The following is a 25,503-nucleotide window of genomic DNA, read 5'->3' as shown; positions in this document are numbered from 1 at the left end:
AACTCCGAAGTTAAACGAGTTGGGAGCTAGAGCAATCTCAGGATGGGTGACCCACTGGGAAGTTGCTCGTGAGCTCCCAGAAACAAAATCGTAAGGGCAAAGAGGGGAGCCCAAAGCGGACAATATCGTGCTACAGCGGAGCCGATCCCAGGGTGTGACATTATATGAACTTTTTTTATTTGTTCTTATTCTTGAAACCTCACAAATCAACCTTATGGATAGGTACAGTTTTATGTTGGTGCTTGCCTATAGGTATAAAGTTTCATTGTAAGATAAAATATGTGGGTCATTACTTTCATGACTTAAATTGTACTATATATATATATATATATATATATATTAGGTAAATATTGCAATAGTTAATTGTTAAAGTATTTTACTTGACTAAACCTTTTTTTTGTTGTTGTACATATGTTTGATGGCAGCAATAGAAGGATTCAAAATTTAAAATATGAAATCCATTTAGAAGGAAAGAATCAATACATTAATTTGAAATTTTCAATTAGTGTTTTTTTCTTATTTACCTCAAAGGGTAAAATTCCAAATCTACAGCAAAAAAAGTGTGAACTAAATCCAATAACGACTAGAGATTTTAAACTTAGATCGAATAACCCTAAAATTTATTAAATATTTATTAATAAAAAAGGGATTCGGATCAGGGAAGTAGAACTCAAAAGGGACAGAGATAAAAAGAGACGGAGATAGAGACGAAGACGAGAATGATATTGTCATACTTATTCGGAAATGATATTGTCATAGTCGGGGAAGAAAATGAGGCAATAAAAGATAAATTCAAATAAACAATTTTTCATTCATGCCTTCTTTTAACCTCCAAAATGTATAAATATGTCATCAAATTTTAAGAGAGGGATGGGCTAAGGTTAACTCCTACACTTAAAAGATAGGAATGGGGGGCTAGGATGGATAGAATCCAATTCACTTGTGGACTGATCTCAATAGCTCCGCTTGTCAAGGATCCTAACACATACCCGGCTTCTAACTTGTCTGTTGCCATCTCTAGATGGCAAAAATCTCCGTAAAGGCGAGTCCCTGTCAGGTCCCCGACCTTAATAGAGAGAGATTTTGGGGCTAAATGGATATCGAGTATAAAGATCCCCGTATTTGAAAAATTCCCGACGGATATGGAGAGGGAATGGTATTGGCATATCCATTCCCGAACCCGACCCGAAAATATATATGTTTATATTTAAATAAATAAATAAATAATTATAATATTTATGTTTAACTCTAAGTTAATTTCCCTCTCCTAATTCTTTCTAATTTTTTATAAAATTTCATATTGATGTGATTTTGAATAGTTAAGTTGAGCTTTATAGTTAATTTAGATATGTTGAATGATAATGTAATATAAAACTTAATATTAAAATATATAATAAATATTTTTTTATGCAAAAAAATCTGAAATTCAAGACTCATATGGGGAATATTCTCCCCACGGAGATGGAAACGGGAATTCCCGAAACCTAATAAACGGAAACGGGTTCAAGGACAGAGACAGAGATGGAAAGAGGAGATAGGAATGATATGGGTTCGAGGACAGGGACAGAGATAGAAAGATGGAATAGAAATGACTGGGATGCAAAATGGCGTGCTCACTGTCACAGTGCCTAAGGAGGAGGCCAAGAAGGTCGATATCAGGTCCATTGAGATTTCTGGTTACTTTAATTTAATTTAATTAAGTAATTAATTAAGCTTTTCTGCATTGATTTATGGTCCAGCCGTCGGTAAATAAATGTAGCTTAAATTGGGTATTTTGGACCGTCCTGCTATGTTAATGTACTCGTTTTAATCCAAAATTAAGCAAAAATTTAACAAACAAAATATAAAAATTTATTATATTTCAGAACAAACCGTACATGAAAAATAGCACACTGTCACTCAACTCTCACAGACAGACACAAACTTAAAATACAGGAAATAAAACACAAGAGATTAACAAAACAAACCAAGCTTATTTAACATAATTGCGATTTAGCTCAAAGGGGAGGTGGAGTTGAGTTGATTGAGGTTGAGGATTTAGTTTAGCCAGAGATGTCAATGGCCTTGACCTGTGGCCGCTTCTCCTCCTCCTTGGGCACAGTCACGGTGAGAACCCCATTCTCCATGCTAGCCTTTACCTGATCAATTTTCGCATTGTCCGGCAACCTGAACCTCCTCGAAAACTTGCCCGTGCTCCTCTCAATCCTGTGCCACTTGTCGTTCTTCTCCTCCTCCTCTCTGCTCCTCTCTCCGCTAATCTGAAGCACCTTCCCGTCATCAACCTCAACTTTCACTTCCTCCTTCTTCAGCCCCGGGAGGTCAGCGATGAAGATGTGGGCTTCTGGGGTCTCTTTCCAGTCAATGCGAGTGTTGGCGATGGCAGTCGTTTCGCGAGCAGAGGATGGGATGTTGGCCAGAGTGCCAAGGCCCTCTAAGGGGTCCCAGATGTCAAGAGAAAACGGATCGAAGACGTTGCTTCGCCGGCCACCAAAGAGGCTGAGAGCCATTTGGGTTGAGAGATTTGGGTTGCTTTGAGTGAAGGGTATTAAACTTTGGACGATTAATTATATCTGATGAGGTTGGTGTGGAGTGAGGTACATATATAGGGTGACAAAGAAGGTTCAGGCACCTTCATGGTTCTTTTAGATCTACAATAATAATTCCAATCTAAAACCGAGAGTTCTGTAGTTATCCAAAATAGGAAGAAAAAACCAGAGACTTCTATAAACTTCCACCAACTTCTTCCAACATACAGAGCCTCTACGTGTCCTGCGGCAAATCCTGGTGTCAATTTCGATTCTTTCCAACCCAAAACAAAAGCCCAGTGCTCTTTTTCATCTCCAAGAGTTGAGTTGGGTTGGGTTGGGTTGGGCTTGGCTTTACAAAAAGTTGGGTTAATTCTATTTCAGAGACCATGCCACATAAATTTTACATGCTTCAAGAAATCAGCACAAAATGTGTAAATGTGGTTGTTCAGAGATGTTGATCAATGATCACAACTCTTGCATGGTACAGTTCAGAATTGGTAAATATAAGATGCATGCACTCAAGAACTGGGAGCACGTAGTTCCAGACCTCATAGTTTATAAGTTTTCAATGGAATTGGATCAAAGATCAAGTGGTCCTCATGTTCTCATCTTCCCTTTGCCATTGCAAAGTCATGTCACTACAACGCTCAAGTTTGCAGAGCTACTCTGCCTTGCCAACTTCCACATTACCTTCCTCAATTCCCACTTCGTTCATAATCGCCTTCTTCGTCACACCGACATTCAATCCCTCTTCGCGCGCTATACCAGATTTCGTTTCGACAGCATCACCGACGGTCTACCAGATGACCACCCACGTTCGGGTGCTCGAATGCTAGAGATGTTTGATTCTGTAAGTTGTGTGACCAAACCACTATTCAGAGAAATGGTGCTTTCTGCTCAATTGGGCTTGGACTCTTGGCCTGTGTTGTGGCTGATGGGATCATGAACTTTGCAACTGACATTGCCAAAGAGATTGGACTTATGAGCATCTCTTTCCGTACCATAAGTGCTTCTTGCTAGTGGTCTTATTTTGGTATCCCAAAATTCATTGAAGCCAGTGAGCTTCCCTTCAAAGGTAACATATATTCCTATAGTTTAGTCCCATGTAATATATTTACATTTGATCTATGAAGTTATGAACAGTCAATTTATTTGAACATGTTTTCAGAAAGCGAAATGGATATTCTGATAACATCTGTGCCAGGACTGGAAGACATTTTGCGGCGGTGGGACCTCCCAGGATTTTGCCGCACCAGCAATGTTGCTGCTGATAAAACTCTGCAATTTGTAATAAGACAGAGCCAAGGCAATGTCAGAGCCGACTCACTCATGGTGAACACGTTTGAAGAACTGGAAGCACCAGCACTCTATCATATACGTGATCACATTCCCAACACTTATGCCATTGGACCACTCCACACCCACCTAAGCTCAAGGCTGGCATCAATCAAGGAAACAGCGCCAATTGCATCAAACAGTCTCTGGGAAGAAGACAGGAGCTGCATGGCATGGCTTGACGCCCAGCCCCCAAAATCAGTTCTCTATGTAAGCTTTGGAAGCATAACAGTCACGACAAGGGATGAACTTATGGAGATTTGGTATGGTTTGGTGAATGGTGGGAAGCGGTTTTTGTGGGTTATGAGACCTGACTCGGTGGTGGGGGAAGGCGGTGAGGGTCAGGCTCCGGAGGAGCTGTTGGCTGGTACGAGGGAGAGGGTACATGGTGGGTTGGGCACCATAAGAGGAGGTCTTGAAGCACCAGGCCATTGGTGGGTTCTGGACACACAGTGGTTGGAAAACATTGGAGAGCATAGTGGCTGGGGTGGCAATGATGTGTTGATCTTATTTTGCTGATCAAATGGTGAACAGCAGGCTTGCGAGTGAGGTGTGGGAGCTGGGATTTGACATGAAAGATAGGTGTGACAGAGTGATCCGTGAGAAAATGATTAGGGATTTGATGGGGGAGAGGAAGGTTGAGTTTATGAAATCAGCAACAGAGATGGCAGATTTGGCAAGAGCAAGTGTGAATCAAGGTGGTTCTTCTTTTCTTTTCTTTTTGGTCAATCAAGGTGGTTCTTCTTATTGCAGTTTAGACCGTCTGTTTAGAAAAACAGAACACTCAAAATGCCAGGATCAACACGCAGCTTCTCAATGCTCAAGCAGCCACAAAATGATCTCACATAAACTCAGAAAGAATAGAAAGAAAAAGCTGAAGCTACCTCACAGATGAGTTCACATTCAATAATAATGTTTTTGCTACAACTCTCATTACAAAATAGAGACAACGTCTCTTCGAGAGACAGAGAGACTTTTCAGCAAAAAGAGAGAAAAGTTGCCTAGAGACATCAACCGACAGCATGCCTCATAGAGTAACACAAAATTAGCTCATTGAGCCAATAAACAAAGCATATCCAGCCGACAACATGCTCTCATGCTTTCACAAAATGGATAAAATATTAAAACTTGGCTTTGGATTCGTTTGGCTCGGTTTAACTTTCAACAGTCCGATTGACGACATTCGAAGGAGGAGCCTGCAACAAGCCTCTCTACTTGCGAACTTCTATAAACAAGGCCAACATGATCAGTTTTTGCTTACGAGAAGAACATAATGCATAAATCAAAAGCTTGGCTGTAATAGAAATCTTGTAGTACAAAATGGAGTAGAAATGATACTATAATTGGAAATCTACGTAGTGGTTATTAGATAATCTAGTTCAATAACCCAAACACCAAATTGTGGATTCACTGACTCTGAGTTTGAAAAACAAATGGTTCTAATGACAAAATGTGTTTAACCAATCCATCCAAGGATTGGCATGACGAGCCACCTCGTTTGAAGCAAAGATTTGCCTTCTCCATCAGCTTTAACGCTCTGTCTCTGATCTCTTCCCCTTCTTTCTCCACCATTAGTTTTCTTATTGTTTTCTCAATCATACATCTCTCCATCCCATCTTCTAACTGCAACCCAACCTTCCAAACATCACTTGCATATCTTGCATTCACCAATTGATCAGTGAAACATGGCATGCAAATCATAGGGACCCCCTCACAAACACTCTCCAATGTAGAATTCCAACCATTGCGAGTCCAAAAGGCTCCAACTGCTGGATGAGCCAGTACTTGTTTCTGTGGAGCCCATTGCACAATGTGACCCCTCCCATTCAAACTCTCAACAAACCCAAGGGGAAATGGTTCTGATCCATGGACGAATCCGGGTCGAACCACCCACAAAAAGGGCTGGTTGCTGTTGGCTAGCCCCCAAGCTATCTCCAAAAACTGAGCTTCCTTTATTGCAGCAAGGCTCCCAAAGCTAACATACACAACTGACTTTGGTGCTTGAGTGTTTAGCCATGGAATGCAACTCTGGTCTTCTGATAATAAGCCACTAGAAGAAGAAGAGGCTGCAGGGAAAAACTTGTGAAATGGACCTATTGGGAAAATTGGAACATTGGAAATCTTTTGGCTTATTGTGGCCAGTGCATGTTGTTCAAGGTGTTCAAAAGTATTAAAGATGAGCCCACATGAGGCTTTGGCTCCATTTGACAGGCCGGCTACTAGCTTATTATAATCCTCTGAGGCACACCTGTTGATCAAAGGAAGGTCTTTGATTTTGAGAGGTGGAAACTCTGTCACCGGCTCTTCTAGTCGAGACTCTAATGCCAAAATAGAAAGGAGGGCAAATATTAGTTGTCAATGATTTAGATGAGCTCAACATTAGGTAATAGCAATTATGTGGCACCAATTTTTCCTATTCTAAATCTAATACCTACCAATTACCAAGAAAGAAGGAAAACCAAACCTTGTATGGGGAGGTAACCTTTTTCCCTCAGAAGTGGAAATGCAGCAATCGTTTTCAACCTAGACCTAAGAAGCCCTTTGAAAAACAAGGGATCACTCACTCTGCTTTCCAAAAGCAAAGGATTTTATTGATAAAATATGTTTAACCAAGCCATCCAAAGATTGGTATGAAGAGCCACCTTCTTTGAGGCAAATAATTGCCTTCTCCATTAGCTTCAATGCTCTGTCTCTGATATCTTCCCCTTCTTTTTCCACCATTAACAAATTAATGGTTCTTTCAATCTCAACTCTCTCAATGCCATGCTCTATCTGCACCCCAACCTTCCAAACATGGCTCACATATCTTGCATTGGCCATTTGATCACTGAAACATGGCATGCAAATCATAGGGACCCCCTCACAAACACTCTCCAATGTAGAATTCCAACCATTGTGAGTCCAAAAGGCTCCAACTGCTGGATGAGCCAGTACTTGTTTCTGTGGAGCCCATTTCACAATGTGGCCCCTCCCATTCAAACTCTCAAGAAACCCATCAGGCAATGGTTCTGATCCATGGACTAATCCGGGTCGAACTACCCACAAGAATGGGTGGTTGCTGTTGGCTAGTCCCCAAGCTATCTCCAAAAACTGAGCTTCTTTTACTGCAGCAATGCTCCCAAAGCTAACATACACAACAGATTTCGGTGCTTGAGTGTTTAGCCATGAAATGCAACTCTGGTCTTCTGTTAATAAGCCAGTTGAAGAAGAGGATGCTGCAGAGTCACACTTGTGAAATGGGCCTATTGGGAAAATTGGAATATTGGGGTAAGAATCTTGGCGAAGTGTGGCAAGTGCATGTTGTTCAAGGTCTTCGAAAGTGTTGAAAATGAGTCCAGATGAGGCCTTAGGTTCATTTGCCATGTTGGTTATCAGTTGGTAAAAACTCTCAGGGTCACAAGTGTCCATTCTGGGCAGGTCTTTAACTTTGAAAGGTGACAGCTCTGTCACTGGCTCTTCTAGTCGAGAATCTAATCAATGTCAAAAACAGAAACCGAATTTATAAGTGCAAGCAATTTTAAACATTAATTTTGTTGTCTTGATATATACAGGCAAATTGCAATGAACAAAGAAAACCAACAAAGAAAGAAACTTTGAACTTGTACCTTGTATTGGGAGGTAACCCTTTTCCTTCAAAAGTGGAAAAGCAGCATAAACAGCAAAGGAAGCGGCGCCCCCAGTCCTTAACAGAATCCTTGGGAGCTCAAAGCTCTCTGCAACTGATCGAGTGAAGTGAAGGAGAGGATCTGAGATCAAGCAAGCAACAGGGTCCTCCTCTGCATCGGATAACAAGGTAGCCAAGCGTTCCCTGAAAGGCTCAACACATTTAGCGTTTATAAGAGAAAGAAGACGGCCAGCTTCCTTTATGGAGGCCTCAGATTCAGATAAGTCGACAGGGATTGAGTGGAAGGTGAAGTGTGGGTGGCTTGAAGGGTTGAGAGAGTTGAACTTGGTGTGGACGATGGTTATGGAGAAGCCTTTGGAGTGAAGAAGGTTGCCCAGTTCTAGCATTGGGTTTATATGGCCTTGAAATGGCAGTGGGAGAAGTATCAATCTCAGACCTCTGCTTTGCTCCATTAGAATTCAGAATCACTGACTGTGTTTGCTTGGCTTCTGATTCTGAGATTGTTGTACTTTGCTACTTGTTGAGTTCTTATAGGCAATATATTTTTCTTTATTGTGAGATTTATATGACTGGTCAACACAGTGTCACGGCCCGCATGTTCAAGGCCCAATTCAAGGCCCAACCCGTTGGATTGATCATGCTGGACCTCTTAGCCCAACCCGGTGGAAGTAGTTGGGGGATGATGGTAGTTGACATAGTTGGTGGATGTTGGTAGATGACATTGTGTCTTAGCCAACTACCAGGTAGATAGGTGGATGTTGGTAGGTGACAGTGTGTCTTAGCCACCTACCAGGTAGATAACATTGTGTCTTAGCCACCTACCATAGTGGTAGGTGGGATAGAAAGTGTATATAAGGAGGATGTCACATTGTGAATCCTCACCTCACAACTTGTAAAGCATTGAGTAGGAATACAAGCATATATTCTCCCAAACATTCTTGAGTGTTCTTATTGTGTTCTTGAGTGTTCTTATTGTGTTCTTGCTCTTGCAAGTGTTCTTTGCTTGTTTCGATCTTATATTGTAGGAAGGAGGCTGACTTAGCTTGTTCGAGAGGCGATCAAGTCTAAGGCCGCACGGAAGGAAGACTCCGAAAAAGTCATCCCGTGACAGTTGGTATCAGAGCAAAAGCTCGAATCATTCAAAGAAGCATGTCGAAGAGCGGATCATCAGATGTGGAGACAGACCTGTCCAAGGTCAACATGGATCGTGGGGGCAAATCAAAGAGGGAACGATCTAGAGATGCGGTGGCCGTGATGGAGAAGCGGCTTTCTAAGATGGAGAATGCCGTGGTCGAGCTCGATCAGCGACTCGAAGAGGACGTCCTTACGAAGGGGGGCTTCGAAGCTGTAACGGATGAGCTTCAAGGCCAATTCCAGGGAGTCCTCAACTCCGCGCTAGACGACATCAAGCTAGATGTTCAAGCCAAGTTAGATCATTTCTTAGCGGAGCTTACTTCGCTCCGTGATGAGATGAAGGATGTGAAGGGAGATTGGGCTTTGTGCAAGGAAGTTGTCTTGAACAAGACCCGGACTCCGAAGGAACCCAAGTTGCTAGATTCTTTCAAGCCCAAATCCTATAATGGGAAGAGGGAGGCGAAGGAGCTAGACACTTTCTTGTGGAATATCGAAAGGTATTTCAAGTATCTGAAGCTCGAGGATGATGAGCCCAAGATCAATGCGGCAACGTTGTTTCTCACCGACAATGCTCTCATGTGGTGGCGTCGTCGATCTATGGAGATCGAACAAGGTACGTTTACACTTGAGACTTGGGAAGATTTTAAGAAGGATATTATGTTGCATTTCTATCCAGAGAATGCCAAGTATGAGGCAAAGGAGAAGCTAAGATGGCTGAAGCAAACTGGGAGCGTGAAGGACTACGTCGCCACGTTCACCAACCTGTTGTTCGAGGTGCCTAGCATGATAGATGAAGACAAGCTCATGTACTTCATGAGTGGCCTACAGAATTGGGCCAAGCTGGAGTTACAAAGGAGACACGTCCAAACTTTGTCAGAGGCAATTGCTGCAGCTGAGTCTCTTGTAGAGTTCAAGAGGAGTGATCAAGGCGACTCCAAGTTCAACGGAAAGAAAGGTGGCAATGGATCCGGGGGGGGAGACAACAAGCCAAAAGAGGGTAGCAAGTCAGGAGACAAGTCTGACGGTCACAAGTCATCCTGGAAGAAGAATGACAAAGGTGACAAGGGGAAAGACAAGTCAAAGCTAGCTTGCTACTTCTGCGATGGACCGCACATGATGCGGGATTGTCCGAAAAAGAAAGCTCTGAATGCTATGAACCAAGAGAAGGGAGAGGAGGCCGAGAGGGAAGCAGGAATGGGGGCCATTCACCGCTTCAATGCCTTGCAGGCCAAAGGTGCTCAACCACAGGTTCAAGCTAAAGGAGTAATGTTCGTCGATGCCATGGTGAATGGCAAGACAACCCGTTGCCTGGTGGATACAGGTGCTTCGCACAACTTTATGTCCGTACAGGAAGCAAAGAGACTTGGGTGTCGAGTCTCGAAGGAAGCAGGCAGTATGAAGACGGTGAATTCAACTGCCAAGCCCATTGATGGGGTAGCTCGTGGTGTGGAGCTACACATTGCCACTTGGAAGGGAGTAGCTGACTTCTCCGTGATCTCAATGGATGACTACGATGTCGTGCTAGGAATGGAGTTCATGGACAAGGTAAAAGCATTTCCCATTCCCTTTCACAATACTATGTGCATTACACAGGGTGGAACAATGCCATGCATGGTGCCAGTAGTGAGACAACAAAGCGGGACGAAGCTTTTGTCAGCCATGCAATTTTCCAAATCTTGGAAGAAAGGCGAACCGACGTTCCTTGCAACTATGAAGATGAATGTAGTTGAGAAGGAAGTCCAACCAGTTCCGAAAGCGGTGGAGGCAATCCTTAAGGAGTTTGCAGATGTCATGCCCAAGGAGTTGCCCAAAACCTTACCACCTAGGAGAGAGGTGGATCATGCCATTGAGTTGGAACCGGGTGCCAAACCCCCTGCCAAAGCGCCGTACCGGATGGCACCTCCTGAGTTGGAGGAATTGAGGAAGCAGTTGAAGCAGTTGTTGGACGCTGGGTACATCCAACCGTCCAAGGCCCCTTATGGTGCCCCAGTTCTTTTCCAGAAGAAGAGGGAGGGAACACTAAGGTTGTGCATCGACTACAGGGCGCTAAACAAGGTGACCATCAAAAACAAGTATCCAATCCCTTTGATTGCAGATTTGTTTGATCAGTTGGGAGGAGCGAAGTACTTCACCAAGTTGGACTTGCGCTCAGGATACTATCAAGTGAGGATCGCACCGGGAGATGAATCAAAGACCGCATGTGTGACAAGATATGGGTCTTACGAGTTCCTTGTCATGCCGTTCGGCTTGACTAATGCCCCTGCAACATTTTGCACTCTTATGAACAAGGTATTCCATCCTTTCTTGGACAAGTTTGTTGTAGTTTACATCGATGATATTGTGGTGTACAGCAATTCTCTGGAGGAACACCTTGAGCATTTGCAGAAGGTCTTCCAAGTTCTAAGGGAGAACCAGCTCTATGTGAAGAAGGAGAAGTGCTCATTTGTCCAAGAAGAGGTCGAGTTCCTTGGTCACAAGATACGGGGAGGACAATTGCTCATGGAGGAGGGCAAGGTGCGAGCCATTCAAGAGTGGGAACCACCAATCAAGGTACCTGAGTTGCGGTCTTTCCTTGGATTGGTGAACTACTATCGCAGGTTCGTCAAGGGATATTCAGCCATAGCCGCCCCCTTGACGGATTTGCTGAAGAAGAACAAGACGTGGGAGTGGACACCCCGATGCCAACATGCCTTCAATGAGTTGAAGAGGGCTCTTATGGAGGAACCAGTGCTGAGACTTCCAGATCTTAGCAAACCTTTTGAGGTACACACTGATGCATCAGATTTTGCTATTGGTGGTGTACTCATGCAGGATGGACACCCATTGGCTTTCGAGAGTCGGAAGCTCAATGACACGGAGCGGAGGTATACCGTTCAAGAGAAGGAGATGACAGCCGTAGTGCATTGCTTGCGGACTTGGAGGCACTACTTACTTGGTTCTCAGTTCGTGGTCAAGACTGACAATGTTGCCACAAGCTACTTTCAGTCCCAACAGAAGTTGTCACCCAAGCAGGCTAGGTGGCAAGACTTCTTGGCAGAGTTCGACTACAAACTAGAGTACAAGCAAGGGAAGACAAATGTCGTTGCTGATGCCTTAAGCAGGAAGGCCGTACTAGCAGCTGTCACACAACCCCAGAGTTCTCTCATGCAGAGGATACGAGAGGGCTTGTTGCATGATCCCCAAGCCAAAAGTCTGTTGGAGCTTGTCAAAGATGGGAAGACAAGAAGATTTTGGCTCGATGATGGGATTCTCTATGCAACAGGGAAGAGGATCTATGTTCCAAGGTGGGACAATCTGAGGCGAGAGCTACTGAAGGAGTGTCATGACTCGAAGTGGGCAGGACATCCGGGCACTCATCGGACATTAGCCTTGATGAGTGAAGCTTACTATTGGCCACAGATGCGGGAAGATGTAGACTCGTTCGTGCGGACTTGTCTTGTATGCCAACAAGACAAGACATTGCAGAAGCAGCCGGGTGGGTTGCTAGAGCCACTTCTTGTTCCAACCAGACCATGGGAGAGTTTGTCCATGGACTTCATTGTGAGTCTACCCAAGTCGGAAGGGTGTGGCTCAATTTTGGTGGTAGTCGACAGATTCACCAAGTATGCTACCTTCATCCCCGCACCGGCAGATTGCAATGCGGAGGAAGCTGCACGCTTGTTTCTGAAGCATGTGGTGAAGTATTGGGGGATCCCCAAGAGTATTATCAGTGATCGTGACACTCGCTTCACTGGTAAACTTTGGACGGAGCTCTTCCGGCTACTTGGCTCACAGTTGAACTTCTCTACCAGCTTTCACCCACAAACAGACGGTCAGACGGAGAGGGTGAATGCGCTATTGGAGCTATACTTGAGGCACTATGTGAGTGCCAACCAGCGAGATTGGGCAAAGTTGTTGGATGTTGCTCAGTTCTCGTACAACTTGCAGCAGTCGGAGTCGACAGGGTCAAGTCCTTTTGAGTTGGCAACAGGACAACAACCTATAACACCGAACACAGTGGTGTCAGGCTACACGGGGAGTAGTCCTGCTGCATACAAAACGGCCAAGGAGTGGCACGTGACTAATGAGCTGGCTCGGGCTCAATTGGAGAAGGCAACTCGGAAGATGAAGAAATGGGCAGACAAGCATCGGCGGGACGTTGTGTTCCAACCAGGTGATCTGGTCTTTGTGAAGCTCAACCCTTCTCAACACAAGTCAACTAGAAAATTGCACAACGCATTGTTGAGAAGATATGAGGGTCCATTTCCTATCATCCGATCCGTGGGAAGAGCTGCTTACCGTGTGGAACTACCACCTCGATTGAAGATTCATCCGGTGTTCCACGTGAGCAATCTCAAGCCCTACCATGCCGACCCCGAGGAGCCAAGTCGTGGAGAGTCTCAACGAGCTCCACCTTTGATGGTGACTTCATTTGACAAGGAGGTTGAGTGCGTCATGGCCAAGCGAGAGGTACGACGCAAGGGTGTACCGAGGTACTTTGAATACTTTGTCAAATGGAAGGGCCTGCCAGAGTCCGAAGGCAATTGGGAGAAAGAAGAGTCCTTGTGGAAGTACAAGGACGTCATCGAAGCATTCGAAAGAGGCGGAACTACCGCGGCAACGAGGACGTCACCGCATTAGGTGGGGGAGAATGTCACGGCCCGCATGTTCAAGGCCCAATTCAAGGCCCAACCCGTTGGATTGATCATGCTGGACCTCTTAGCCCATATGTCCAGATTCGTTGTACCATAGTTGGTAGAAGTAGTTGGTGGATGTTGGTAGGTGACATAGTTGGTGGATGGTGTTAGGTGAGATTGAATCTTAGCCACCAACATGTTAGGTGAGATTGAATCTTAGCCACCCAACATGTTAGGTGAGATTGAATCTTAGCCACCCAACATGTTAGGTGAGATTGAATCTTAGCCACCCATTATGGTGGTAGGTGGGATAGAAAGTGTATATAAGGAGGATGTCACATTGTGAATCCTCACCTCACAACTTGTAAAGCATTGAGTAGCAATACAAGCATATATTCTCCCAAACATTCTTGAGTGTTCTTATTGTGTTCTTGAGTGTTCTTATTGTGTTCTTGCTCTTGCAAGTGTTCTTTGCTTGTTCCGATCTTATATTGTAGGAAGGAGGCTGACTTAGCTTGTTCGAGAGGCGATCAAGTCTAAGGCCGCACGGAAGGAAGACTCCGAAAAAGTCATCCCGTGACAGGCAACCCACACCACAACCCTTTGTGATTGATGGGTCAGTGGAGGGTTTGAATTCAAAGTATGATCTTTTTCTCAGCCACCGAACTCACGACTTAACTAGTAGGTAAGAATAAGAAGACTAAAATGATAAATTAGCAGGGCACTGGAAATTGCTTACTGAATAACATAAACAACACCCACGTGACCGCATATGGCAACACCCGTGTATATAAGCATACAATCGCTGTATGTATGATGGCAATGTTTGCTAACACCTGAGTGGAAGAATAGAAGTTGGCTTAGTCCAACGGGGTGAAGGTAGTTGAGGAATTGCGTTATCAGTTCTCTTCCGTTATAATAAACTATTCTCTTTGCACACACTTCCACGCCTGCAAGAAACTTTTTAAAAAAATTTTTATTTTATTTAAGAATTAAAAAATATAATAAGTTGTTGTTTTTCATAAAAATAGTATCCATTATCTGATTTTTTTTTTAATTTAATTTTTTTAAATATAAAAAAGTGTGAATTTACCATATGATGGGGGAGGTTGGGATGGGACGGAGCTTCCGGATTTGGGGATGGGTGGCCTCAATAAGCTTGGGTGGTGGTTACGGTGGCTGAGGGCTAGGAGGAGAGAAGAGAGATTTTTTTCATTTTTAAAAAATAATTTTAATAGTGATTTTAATATTTTTAAAAAGTAGATAATTTTTTATTATTTGTTTTGTCCACTAGGAATCCTTGTTATTAAAAAAATGGATCCCATATTCGCCATGTCAGTATGTAACAGATTCACTAACGGTTTGGCTAACGGAGGGGGCAATTTGTAGAGTTTCTAGAAATTTGAGTATGTAATCATAAATGTCTCTAAAATTGGGTATAAACTTAAAAATGACCCTATAGTTTGGGGGGTTTTATGTAGTTTGTCCTAAAGTTAACAAGCTTTCTCAACAGGCAAACAAGCCCCTTTCTCTCCCCTCCCTTTTTCTGTTTCTATAAGTCATTGGTGAAGTGAAGTTGCTTTTGTTTGGGTTATGCATTTCCAATCTCCTTTTTTGTGTTTGTGGTTTCAAGATTGTCCTGTTTCTGAACTTCTATCTATCACTCAACCTGATTGTTTCTTGCTCTTATGATGCCAATTTTGAAAGTTGAAGACTAGCTGAAGGCAATTTTGTGAATGATAGTTTCCTTCAACTACATGGCCAATGCTTAATCTCAATGTATCTTGTTTGCCATCTGAATTCCATCAAAACAGGGATCTTCTTCTGAAGGTTGATGACTGGTTCGGGTTGCGTACGCTTCAATCAATCATGGATGTTGTTTTTGGGTTTAGTTTTTCTTAACAAGAAAATCAGTTGTTGGTTCCTTACTGTTATATGGACAATAAAACATTCAGGGTCAGCTTAGGTGTTGGTATTATTGCATATATGTTGATATTATGTGGACAAATTTTGAAGGGTTTTCTTTGGCCATATATCTTATGTTCTGTTTGTTCTGGTTCCCTGTATGCTTTACTTTCCTAAGAAAATTCAACAATAAAACTTTTCTTTGAAAGACTTCTCTGCTACCTTGAACATAGAACTCTAGAAATTGTCCAGATGATGGAGTGATATTTGGGAATTAAGTGCATGTATGGAATTTGGGAAATCAACCAGTTAAGGGCCTGTTAATTTCAATCTGTGGCATAGATGGGTGGAGTGATAATTTGGTTAAAAGTAAATGTAGAGCAGGAGGGAGATGAAAATATTTGAGTCTTTATTCATTCACTGCTGTGCAAAACCAGAGAGAAGATCATGTAACAATTTGGGTAACTAGTCCATTTAACTTACATTCCTTTTCTTTTTTTCTGCTTCCTCTCATAATGTGATGCTGTCTCATGACAGAAGGTTTGGATTTAACAGAGATTGCATTTGACTAATTAAATCCTGATTTATTCTATCATTTTACTCATCTCGATAACTAAATCAGTTCTCAATGAAAAAAAAAAGAAAAAAGAGCCAGGTTGGAGAACAAAGCTGAAATTTTGACATAATAGCCATAACAGAAAGCTGCAAATGCCATCTCATGAGGCCAGACCAAATCAATCATAGCAAAAACTGTTAGTGGGCATGTGTTGTTTTGGACCTGTTGTTGGTAGGTGTGTGTGGTGCCCCCCACCTACCAATTCAACACAAAGAGGCTCCAGTTTTAAACTTTCAACTGCTGTGACAAAAAGTTGAAGGGCTCTCAAGTTGTCCCTGAACAAAAGCAAAGCATGGAAGCAAAATACCAAAACAAGATTTCTTTATGCGCAACGCTTCTCCTCAATAATGCCTTCTCACTTTATATTTTCTCCAAACAATGGAAGCCAGCAGCAGCTTTTTGCAGCTTTTCGTTTCAGTGCATTGCTGCCCATCTTTTGTAAGTTGATTAATCTTAAACATTTGGGAGTTAGTTTGTGAAAGCAAAGTCTTTAACGTGACTGCCCAAACCAATGCACATTGAGCTACACCCTACCTTGCATGTTGAGCTCACTCCATGTTATCAAATGCAGTGAGATTCTTGACTTTTGATGAGGTTACATGGAATGGAAGAAAACATTATGGGACGGGTATACTAGTGATTTGCCCCCTGAACTTGTATCTAACTTTCGATTGACCCCTATCCTTCTTTTTTTTTTAAATTAAGGATATGAACTTTTAATTTGGCCAATTTCCTCCACACCGTCTAAATTCTCAATATTTCATCCAATTTTTAGTTAAATCATTTTTAAAAATTATTTTTTTGGAAAAAATTGAAGAAAAAGAGTAAACCTAATGTCAACCCCTTCCATCTCCTCCCTTCCTCCTCCCATTCCCCATGACCACCATCCCTTACTCCCAAACCAATCCCCCACCCCCACAGACCCTTCCCCCCACCTCCCCCTTCTGTATTTTCATCCCCCAAACCCAGGCCATCCTGCCCCCCCTCCTCCCTCCTCTTGGTTTTTCTTCTCCTCCCATTCCCCCATGACCACCACCCTCCACTCCCAAACCAATCCCCCACCCCAAAGACCCCTGCCCTCACCTCCTCCCTTCTGTTTTTTTTACCCCCTCCCCCTTGGGTTTTCTTCGTCTACACCTGCAGAGAGAGAGAGAGAGAGAGAGAGAGAGAGAGAAAGAGAGAGAGAGAATTTTTTGAATTTTCTGGTTTTTACTTTATTTTTCATTATTTATTTATTTTTAATGTATAAAATGACCATTTTGCCCTCAAATTTAACGGCAAATTGGATGAAATGTTGCAGATTTAGACGGCAAGAGAGAAATTGGTGAAAAAAAGAAGTTCATATCCTTAATTTTCTATAATAATAAAAAAGATATGGGGTCAATCGAAAATTAGGTACAAGTTCATGAGGCAAATCACTAGTATACCCTTATGGGACAGAGCAACAGATAATAATAATATAAACCCAAGCACTTAGGAATATTACCAACAAAAAAAAAAAAGGAAAAAAAAAAAAGGTGTATTTGTTTTCTTCACCTGCATTAATAACCCATATCCAAAGAAACTCAAATTTATAACCGAAGCCATGTGCTAGCTGAAAATGCAAATGCCAACGTATTTATTTATTTTTCTCTTCTCTTGGGCCCAAAACCATATTTCTTTAAGTCATGGCTGAGTGCACTAGGGACAACTCATTGGCATTGCTTTGCAATATATGCACATGGCAGTGGAAATTTATATTCTTTGACTGCCCTTTAAAGAAATGGGGTGTTCTTTTCCGTGCGTTGCAGTTGTTAGAAGTGCCTTATTTTTTATTATAGAGAAATGTGATAGTATTTTATTAATAGGAGAAAAATTAACTAGTACTTTAAATGAGTTATATCTTTGAAATTAGGGAGTTTTTCTACACATGTGAACTTAGTTGTCGGTCTAACTAAAAAACCTTATTTTTATGTTTTTTCAATTGTGCCTTTGGCCAGAGAGATATCAAAGAGGAGATGGGCAATCCAAGCAATTCATTGGAAAGAGAAAAACATAAACAAAGAAGACATTAGAAGAAAGTTGAAATTAGAACCTAAAGATATGGGTGGCATAATATATAGGACAAACTACATAAAACCCACCAAATTATAGGATCATTTTCAAGTTCATATTTAATTTTAACGACATTTACGAATACATACTCAAACTCTTGAAAACCCTACAATTTACCCCCTCTATTAGCCAAACCGTTAGTTAATATATGGGGTTAATTAGATTTAGGTTTTGAATATTTGGGGAAGATGGTTTTGTTAACTTTGTTTTCGCTTGTTGGGCTTTAGCCTCCAGTTTGTTGCCTTCTTTCTTGAATATGGGCTGGATCCTTATTCCACAACAGTCAACAAGTAAAAAGTCACAATAGCCCCTCTATTTGCATGTACGTGGATCTTATGCCACTTGTCTCTGGATTGCTATAACCATTTCACATATGTATCTTCTTTTTTTTCGCCACAACAGTCAACAAGTAAAAACTCTCTGGATTACGAAAATGCCCGTGTCTTCTCGCTATAAATTCCTCATCTTCCCTCCCAACGTACCAACGCAGAATAGCAATTAGCCAAAGCAATTCAAACCAGTTCAATTAGCCAACAAATCGAACACTTTTTCACTCACAAATTCAGAGTGTCTCTGATTCCAAGCTTCTTCGGCGGCCGAAGGACTAACGTCTTCGACCCATTCTCTCTCGACATCTGGGATCCATTCCAGGACTTCCCGTTGATCAGCGGCGGTGGCGAACACGCGGATCAACTGGAAGGAGACGCCGGAGGCGCACGTGTTCAAGGCGGACCTTCCGGGGCTGAAGGAGGAGGTGAAAGTGGAGGTTGAGGAAGGAAGGGTGCTGCAGATCAGCGGAGAGAGGAGAAGAACGACAAGTGGCAAAGGGTGGAGAGGAGCAGCGGCAAGAAGTTGTTTTCTCAACTGTAATTTGCAGCATTTGCTAGGTTTCCGTACGCCCTCCCCACCGACATTTTTCAAGCACAACTACATTTTATGATACAAAAGATGGACCATCATTTATTAAAAGGAACAGGGAAACAGAGTCTCACTTTCAATCGGTTTGCTGTTCGCTTCTGGTTTTGTAATAAAGGACACATACAAACAAATTCATGATCACTCACTCTGCTTTCCAAAAGCAAAGGATTTTATTGATAAAATATGTTTGACCAAGCCATCCAAAGATTGGTATGAAGTGCCACCTTCTTTGAGGCAAAGATTTGCCTTCTCCATTAGCTCCATTGCTCTGTCTCTGATCTCTTCCCCGTCTTTCTCCACCATTAACAAATTAATGGTTCTTTCAATCTCAGCTCTCTCGATGCCATGCTCTATCTGCACCCCAACCTTCCAAACATGGCTCACATATCTTGCATTGGCCATTTGATCACCGAAACATGGCATGCAAATCATAGGGACCCCCTCACAGATGCTTTCCAATGTAGAATTCCAGCCGCTGTGAGTCCAAAACACTGCAACAGATGGATGGGCCAGCACTTCTTTTTGTGGAGCCCATTTCACAATGTGACCCCTCCCATTCAAACTCTCGAGAAACCCATCAGGCAATGGTTCTGATGATCCATGGACTAATCCGGGTCGAACCACCCACAAGAATGGATGGTTGCTGTTGGCTAGTCCCCAAGCTATCTCCAAAAACTGAGCCTCTTTGACTGCAGCAATGCTCCCAAAGCCAACATACACAACAGATTTCGGTGCTTGAGTGTTTAGCCATGAAATGCAACTCTGGTCTTCTGCTAATAAGCCAGTTGAAGAAGAGGGTGCAGAGTCACACTTGTGAAATGGGCCTATTGGGAAAATTGGAATATTGGGGTAAGTTTCTTGGCGAAGTGTGGCAAGTGCATGTTGTTCAAGGTCTTCGAAAGTGTTGAAAATGAGTCCAGATGAGGCCTTGGGTTCATTTGCCATGTTGGTTATCAGTTGGTAAATACTCTCAGGGTCAGAATTGTCCTTCCCGGGCAGGTCTTTAACTTTGAGAGGTGACAGCTCTGTCACCGGCTCTTCTAGTCGAGAATCTAATCAAGGTCAAAAACAGAAACTAGAAATTATATAAGTTTGTCAAGTGCATGCAATTAGGCAATGAACAAAGAAAACCAAGAAAGAAAGAAAGAAAGAAACTTTGAAATTGTACCTTGAATTGGGAAGTAACCCTTTTCCTTCAAGAGTGGAAAAGCAGCATAAACAACAAGGGAAGTGGCGCCCCCAGTCCTTATCAAAATCCTTGGGAGCTCAAAGCTCTCTGCAACTGATCGAGTGAAGTGAAAGAAAGGGTCTGAGATCAAGCAAGCAACAGGATCCTCCTCTGCATCGGATAACAAGGTAGCCAAGCATTCCCTGAAAGGCTCAACACATTTAGCGTTTAGAAGAGAAACAGGACGGCAAGCTTTTTCCGATTCAGATAAGTCGACAGGGATTGAGTGGAAGGTGAAGTGTGGGTGGCTTGAAGGGTTGAGAGAGTTGAACTTGGTGTGGACGATGGTTATGGAAAAGCCTTTGGAGTGAAGAAGGTTGCCCAGTTGTAGCATGGGGTTTATATGGCCTTGAAATGGCAGTGGGAGAAGTATCAATCTCAGGCCTCTGCTTTGCTCCATTAGAATTCAGAATCACTGACTGTGTTTGCTTGGGCTTCTGATTCTGAGATTGTCATACTTTGCTACTTCTTGAGTTCTTACAGGCAATATATTTTTCTTTATTGTGAGATTCATATCAGGCAACCCACACCACAACTCTTTGTGATTGATGATGGGTCAGTGGAGGGTTTGAATTCAAAGTAAGATATTTTTCTCAGCCGCTGATCTCACGACTTACAACTTTTAGGTCCTTAGATTAATACGTATGGCAGACTTTTCGATCAATTTGGAGAGCCATACTTATCCTTTACAAACATTTAGTCACCCACAGATGGCAATGTTTGCTAACACTTGAATAAGTCAACGAGGTGGAAGAATACAAGTTGGCTTAGTCCAACGGGGTGAAGCTGGTTGGCAATTCTCTTTCGCTATAATAATTTTAAAAAATAACATCCTTCTCCTCCCGCAATAAAAAAGGTGTATATGTGAAGTTGTTATCTAGGCTTCTTTCTCCCTTGGGCTATTTGTTAACTTTTGTTTTCGTTTGTTGGGCGTTCCTATTGGGCTTTAGCCTCCTTCTTTCTTGAATATGGCCTGGATCCTATTCCACAACAGTCAACAAGTAAAATGTCACAATCCATAAAGGTCTCTCTCTGTCTCTGGAAACCTCTTCCCCCGTACAGAAAATACCAGACACTTCTCTTCGCTCCCTCTATCCTCCTGAAATATCAGGAAGGGACGAGGGACAGTAACACAATTACGAAAATGCCCCGGTCTTCTCGCTATAAATACCTCATCTTCCCTCCCAACGTACCAACACAGAAGAGCAATTTGCCAAAGCAATTCAAACCAGTTCAATTAGCCAACAATTCAAACACTCTTCACTCACAATGTCTTTGATTCCAAGCGTCTTCGGCGGCCGAAGGACTAACGTCTTCGACCCATTCTCTCTCGACATCTGGGATCCATTCCAGGACTTCCCGTTGATTAGCGGCGGTAGCAACGCGGTCTCGTCAGGTCCGCGGTCGGAGCTGGCGAGCGAGACGGCGGCGGTGGCGAACACAAGGATCGACTGGAAGGAGACGCCGGAGGCGCACGTGTTCAAGGCGGACCTTCCGGGGCTGAAGAAGGAGGAGGTGAAAGTGGAAGTTGAGGAAGGAAGGGTGCTGCAGATCAGCGGCGAGAGGAGCAGAGAAAAGGAGGAGAAGAACGACAAGTGGCACAGGGTGGAGAGGAGCAGCGGCAAGTTCCTGAGGCGGTTCAGGCTGCCTGAGAACGCTAAGGTGGGGGAGGTGAAGGCTAGTTTGGAGAACGGGGTGCTGACTGTGACTGTGCCCAAAGAGGAGGTGAAGAAGCCTGATGTTAAGGCCGTGGAGATTTCTGGCTAAGAAGAAGACTAGACAGGGGCTTCTTTTGAGTAAAAGTATTATCGAGTGTGAATTAAAAATAAAATAAAATAAAAAATATGACAGGCTTGGCATATTGACGGGTGTGGTGTGTTTTTTTTCAGTTAAGAAGTTAAGATTGAGAGTTTGATGTATTCTCTCAGCTGTGTAGTTGAGTTTTGGATCAGTAATAATAAATTAGTTTTTGGTTTTCTTTCTTCTTTTGTGTGAAAAGATAGAAATTTTAATTGATAATAATTGGAATGGAAAACATCACCGGCAAACAAAATAGGAATCATTTTATAGTGATGTCCGATCTCATAATTGTTGGATTATATTAATCAGTATTCATAGTGATGACCTTTAGGTATGTCCGATTTCATAATTGTCGAATTATGTTAATTAATTTGATCTAACAGCTATTTATTTTTTATTTTTTATTTTTTTAACTTGTAATGGGTTATTGTGGCAAGTGTGGTTCGGATTAATTGGTCAAAACATTGTGTTAGTTTCTTTGTACTCGAATTTGATCTACTTTTCCGTATATTAGAATAATTAAAATATCGTTTGAATTTTCAAACAAAAAGGTTGCGTAAGGGTGTGCTGATTAAATTGTTGGGTGGGTGTTAGAAAAACAAACAAACTATTTACGGTTGGTTGTTGCGGCTATAAAGAATAGAAATAGAAATGGGTTCGTGTACCTTTCGAAACTTGATTTGAAAATGAAACCCAAAAAAAAAATAAACCGAACTGGGTGTTGTGACTAAATTGCTGGGTGTCTAGAAGAATGAGTGTGAAGACAGTAAAGCCGGCCCAAGAAGCGTCCTGGACGCGTCCAATTGATATTCGCCGCGTCCAATCAATTGATAGATTCTTGAGCACTAAGGCATAATGAGACCAACCGCGTCCATAAATATAGGGAAATAAAAACGATATTTTTCATTATAAAACAGGCGCGCCTCCTCCTCCACATCTACATATCCTTTATTATTTGCCTTTTCATTTGCTCTCAAGTTTTCAACTGAAACAACAACAAACAAAACATGGGTGGTGGCAAGGATAAGCATCAGGACGACGAAGCTGACAGAGGGCTTTTTAGTCACCTTGTACCTGGACATGGGGGTCAACACGGCTACCCACCTCAGCAGGGCTACCCGCCGCAGCAGGGCTACCCTCCACAAGGCTACCCGCCGCAGCAGGGATACCCTCCACAGGGCTATCCACCGCAGCAGGGTTACCCGCCACAACAAGGTTACCCACCGGCTGGATATCCTCCTGCTGGCCATCAGGGCTCATCTGGTAAATTCATTCATTCCCAAATTCTCTATGTTCATGAACTTGAAAACTATGTGTTGGGTTGGCGTTGACCCTACAATTTTAGGGTTTCGTAATTGAGATTATTATGCCTGAATTTATTGTGACTAAATGGATCCCTCACTGAAATCATGGCTGAATTTTGTGCCTGATTGTACTTCGATTCTATTTTTTCTCTTTTGGAGATTCTCTTGTTCCTAGTTCACGTTTTGATTTCTCGTCCAAAATAAAGTAAAATGATATCACCATTGGATGACAAAACCCTTTATGAATTATGATGCATCAAGTAGGAAAGCCGAAAGTTTTTATTTGGTTTCTTAGAGTATCAGAACAAATCTTCTTAATTCGTGATATGGTGTCATTTGCAAAAGAAAAAGAAAATCCGGCACCAAATTACCCGGAATTGGTTTTCACGGTGTTACTTACTGCCTATGTTGCTGCAAATTTATTCAAAGAATCGTTCTTTTAATGTCGGAATGATCTTAATTAATCAATTTCCATATGCTCATATGGAGTTTGCTTAGCTTGAGAATGAGGAGCTGTTCTCTCAAGTCTCAAGATATATATATATATATGATGGCTTGGTAATGTTAAAATTATAGCTGCTGTGCATGTGTTCATGTGCAAGTATGATTTGCTAAGTGGTTGTGTTGTGTTATTTGATCTTCAGGGCACCACGGCGTAGGGGGATTGCTGGCTGGTGGTGCAGCTGCTGCTGCAGCTGCTTACGGTGCTCACCATCTTACTCACGGATCATCTCACCACACTCCAGGCATTCCTGGCGGTTATGGTGGTGGTTATGGGGGTCATGGTGCACACAATGTTGGCCACGGTTCTCACTTTTCATCACACGGCGGTGGCAAGCATGGCAAGTTCAAGCAGGGGAAATTTGGGAAGCATAAGGGCAAATTTGGCAAGCATGGTGGGGGCAAGTTCAAGAAATGGAAGTAATCCCTGTCAATCTGCACAAACTCATCTGAAGAATTGCTGATCCTACATATATATTATGGACTAAATATAAATAAATCAGCTATCAATTACGACATGTAGTTCGTTGGACCTTGTCATCAGTTTATTTGAGCATCCTTCACTTGTGTATTTTAATTAGAAGTTACCATCTGTTTTTAATTTCTGACTTAAAGTTCTATGTTGCCGCTTGATCCTTGATCTTGGGGAGGTTTCAATGTCAACTCACTATTTTAATTTCTCCCCCAACTATCCTCGCCACTGTGAGCAGCTAACCCACATGGTCATCATTGCGTCTGGTTTTGGAGATGCAATTGAGTAGGGGTTAACTTGAAACAAAGTGATACTTGTGTACATCTTAGTTTGGTCATTTCTTCTTCTTCCTCCTCCTCTTTTCTTCTCTGGTTTATTTTCTGTACAAAATTTATATAATTCAGATCCTTGACTGCATTCTTGTAGGGTGCATAAATTGAAAATTATATAGTCTGTGATACCCATTTTACCTGTTCTCTTCCTCCTCCTTTCAAGTTAAAGATTGATCAAGAAGGGAGAACAACTTTTTATCTCAATCTTTCTTCTATGTAAAATAAAGACATTACAATTCTTCTTCTTCTTCTTCTTCATTACAATTCTTCTCCTTCTTCTTCTTCTTTTCTTTTTTTGGGTGGTTAAAGGTAGGCCCAATAATATCAATACAAACCCAAAAAGAAACGCCCATTGGGACGATTCATACAGCAACCCATCTCTAATTTGATGTTTTTAAGAACTCACCTAATTATGCCCAATCATATCATATATCACATCTCGTAGGCATAGCCTTAGCCAACTTTATTACAGCGAACGTGCTCCACAAGCCCTCTCTCTCTCTCTCTCTCTCTCCCCTGCTTTGAGTTGCTGTATTATGAGCTGGGTTGACAACTTTACTTCTGTGTCAAACAGTAGAGATATGATTTAACCTGGAAACGTAAGAGATATGATTGAAATTTTGTTTTCACTTTAAAATTTCGCCTTTTCTTTTGCCTCAAATAAATATAACAATCCTTCGATTACAAACTTTTAGGAGTGATAGTATACTAAACATACACACTACACAGATGCTAAGATTCGAATCCAAAATCTTGTTTGAGTGAGTAAATACTCCAAACTACTACTTGAACTTGGCAAGAAATGAGAAATGGCGCGGCCCTTCAGTTACAGACTTAAGTAAATAAATAAACAATTCTTGTGTATTCAGCATTAACGCTTAATTATATTATTGAGGATTAAGGCATATCAAGCACCATGATTAGCAAGTAGCACGCCACTAATAATGGTGAACTGAACAAATGCATCACAGACGGCATCAACGTGATGGAATATGAAGTGCGAAACTCCCTCCATTATCTATTTCTCGTTTTTTTTTTTTTTAAACACAAATCAAACCAATATCATGCTCATTTTGGCTCATCACTCGTGACATT

The 25,503-nt window shown here is 42.3% G+C and overlaps 7 protein-coding genes across 7 annotated transcripts; 3 read left to right on the top strand and 4 right to left on the bottom strand.

The window, feature by feature from the left end:
* Positions 1-1,828: 1,828 nt before the first annotated feature.
* Positions 1,829-2,673, bottom strand: LOC117618531 (18.1 kDa class I heat shock protein-like). Its single transcript, XM_034348120.1, has one exon. The coding sequence runs from the start codon at positions 2,505-2,507 to the stop codon at positions 2,043-2,045; it is 465 nt and encodes a 154-aa protein (XP_034204011.1). The 5' UTR covers positions 2,508-2,673; the 3' UTR covers positions 1,829-2,042.
* Positions 2,674-2,979: 306 nt separating this feature from the next.
* Positions 2,980-4,382, top strand: LOC117618380 (7-deoxyloganetic acid glucosyltransferase-like). The gene is made up of 3 exons (XM_034347961.1): positions 2,980-3,378; positions 3,549-3,603; positions 3,697-4,382. Exons 1-3 carry the CDS (start codon positions 2,980-2,982, stop codon positions 4,380-4,382), a joined length of 1,140 nt encoding a protein of 379 aa, XP_034203852.1.
* Positions 4,383-5,270: 888 nt separating this feature from the next.
* On the bottom strand, positions 5,271-6,406 carry LOC117618379 (UDP-glycosyltransferase 76F1-like; the record flags this gene model as incomplete). Its single annotated transcript, XM_034347960.1, has 2 exons — positions 5,271-6,181; positions 6,328-6,406. Coding segments are annotated over 2 exons (990 nt in total), but the record flags the coding sequence as incomplete, so codon positions are not given.
* LOC117618732 (UDP-glycosyltransferase 76F1-like) lies at positions 6,380-8,045 on the bottom strand. The gene is made up of 2 exons (XM_034348440.1): positions 7,469-8,045; positions 6,380-7,333 (listed from the first exon to the last, which is right to left on the bottom strand). Exons 1-2 carry the CDS (start codon positions 7,938-7,940, stop codon positions 6,420-6,422), a joined length of 1,386 nt encoding a protein of 461 aa, XP_034204331.1. The 5' UTR covers positions 7,941-8,045; the 3' UTR covers positions 6,380-6,419.
* A 10,099-nt stretch (positions 8,046-18,144) lies between these two features.
* On the bottom strand, positions 18,145-20,617 carry LOC117617458 (UDP-glycosyltransferase 76B1-like). Its single transcript, XM_034346835.1, has 2 exons — positions 19,940-20,617; positions 18,145-19,823 (listed from the first exon to the last, which is right to left on the bottom strand). Exons 1-2 carry the CDS (start codon positions 20,397-20,399, stop codon positions 18,910-18,912), a joined length of 1,374 nt encoding a protein of 457 aa, XP_034202726.1. The 5' UTR covers positions 20,400-20,617; the 3' UTR covers positions 18,145-18,909.
* Positions 20,618-20,937: 320 nt separating this feature from the next.
* LOC117617459 (17.8 kDa class I heat shock protein-like) lies at positions 20,938-21,981 on the top strand. The gene has a single exon (XM_034346836.1). It carries the CDS (start codon positions 21,269-21,271, stop codon positions 21,764-21,766), a length of 498 nt encoding a protein of 165 aa, XP_034202727.1. The 5' UTR covers positions 20,938-21,268; the 3' UTR covers positions 21,767-21,981.
* Positions 21,982-22,700: 719 nt separating this feature from the next.
* Positions 22,701-24,399, top strand: LOC117618523 (glycine-rich protein A3-like). The gene is made up of 2 exons (XM_034348100.1): positions 22,701-23,062; positions 23,748-24,399. Exons 1-2 carry the CDS (start codon positions 22,807-22,809, stop codon positions 24,026-24,028), a joined length of 537 nt encoding a protein of 178 aa, XP_034203991.1. The 5' UTR covers positions 22,701-22,806; the 3' UTR covers positions 24,029-24,399.
* The last annotated feature ends 1,104 nt before the right edge of the window (positions 24,400-25,503 follow it).

Source organism: Prunus dulcis, chromosome 2 (assembly GCF_902201215.1).
Source record: "Prunus dulcis chromosome 2, ALMONDv2, whole genome shotgun sequence".
Taxonomy (NCBI): domain Eukaryota; kingdom Viridiplantae; phylum Streptophyta; class Magnoliopsida; order Rosales; family Rosaceae; genus Prunus; species Prunus dulcis.
This window is presented reverse-complemented; position numbering and strand designations above follow the sequence as displayed.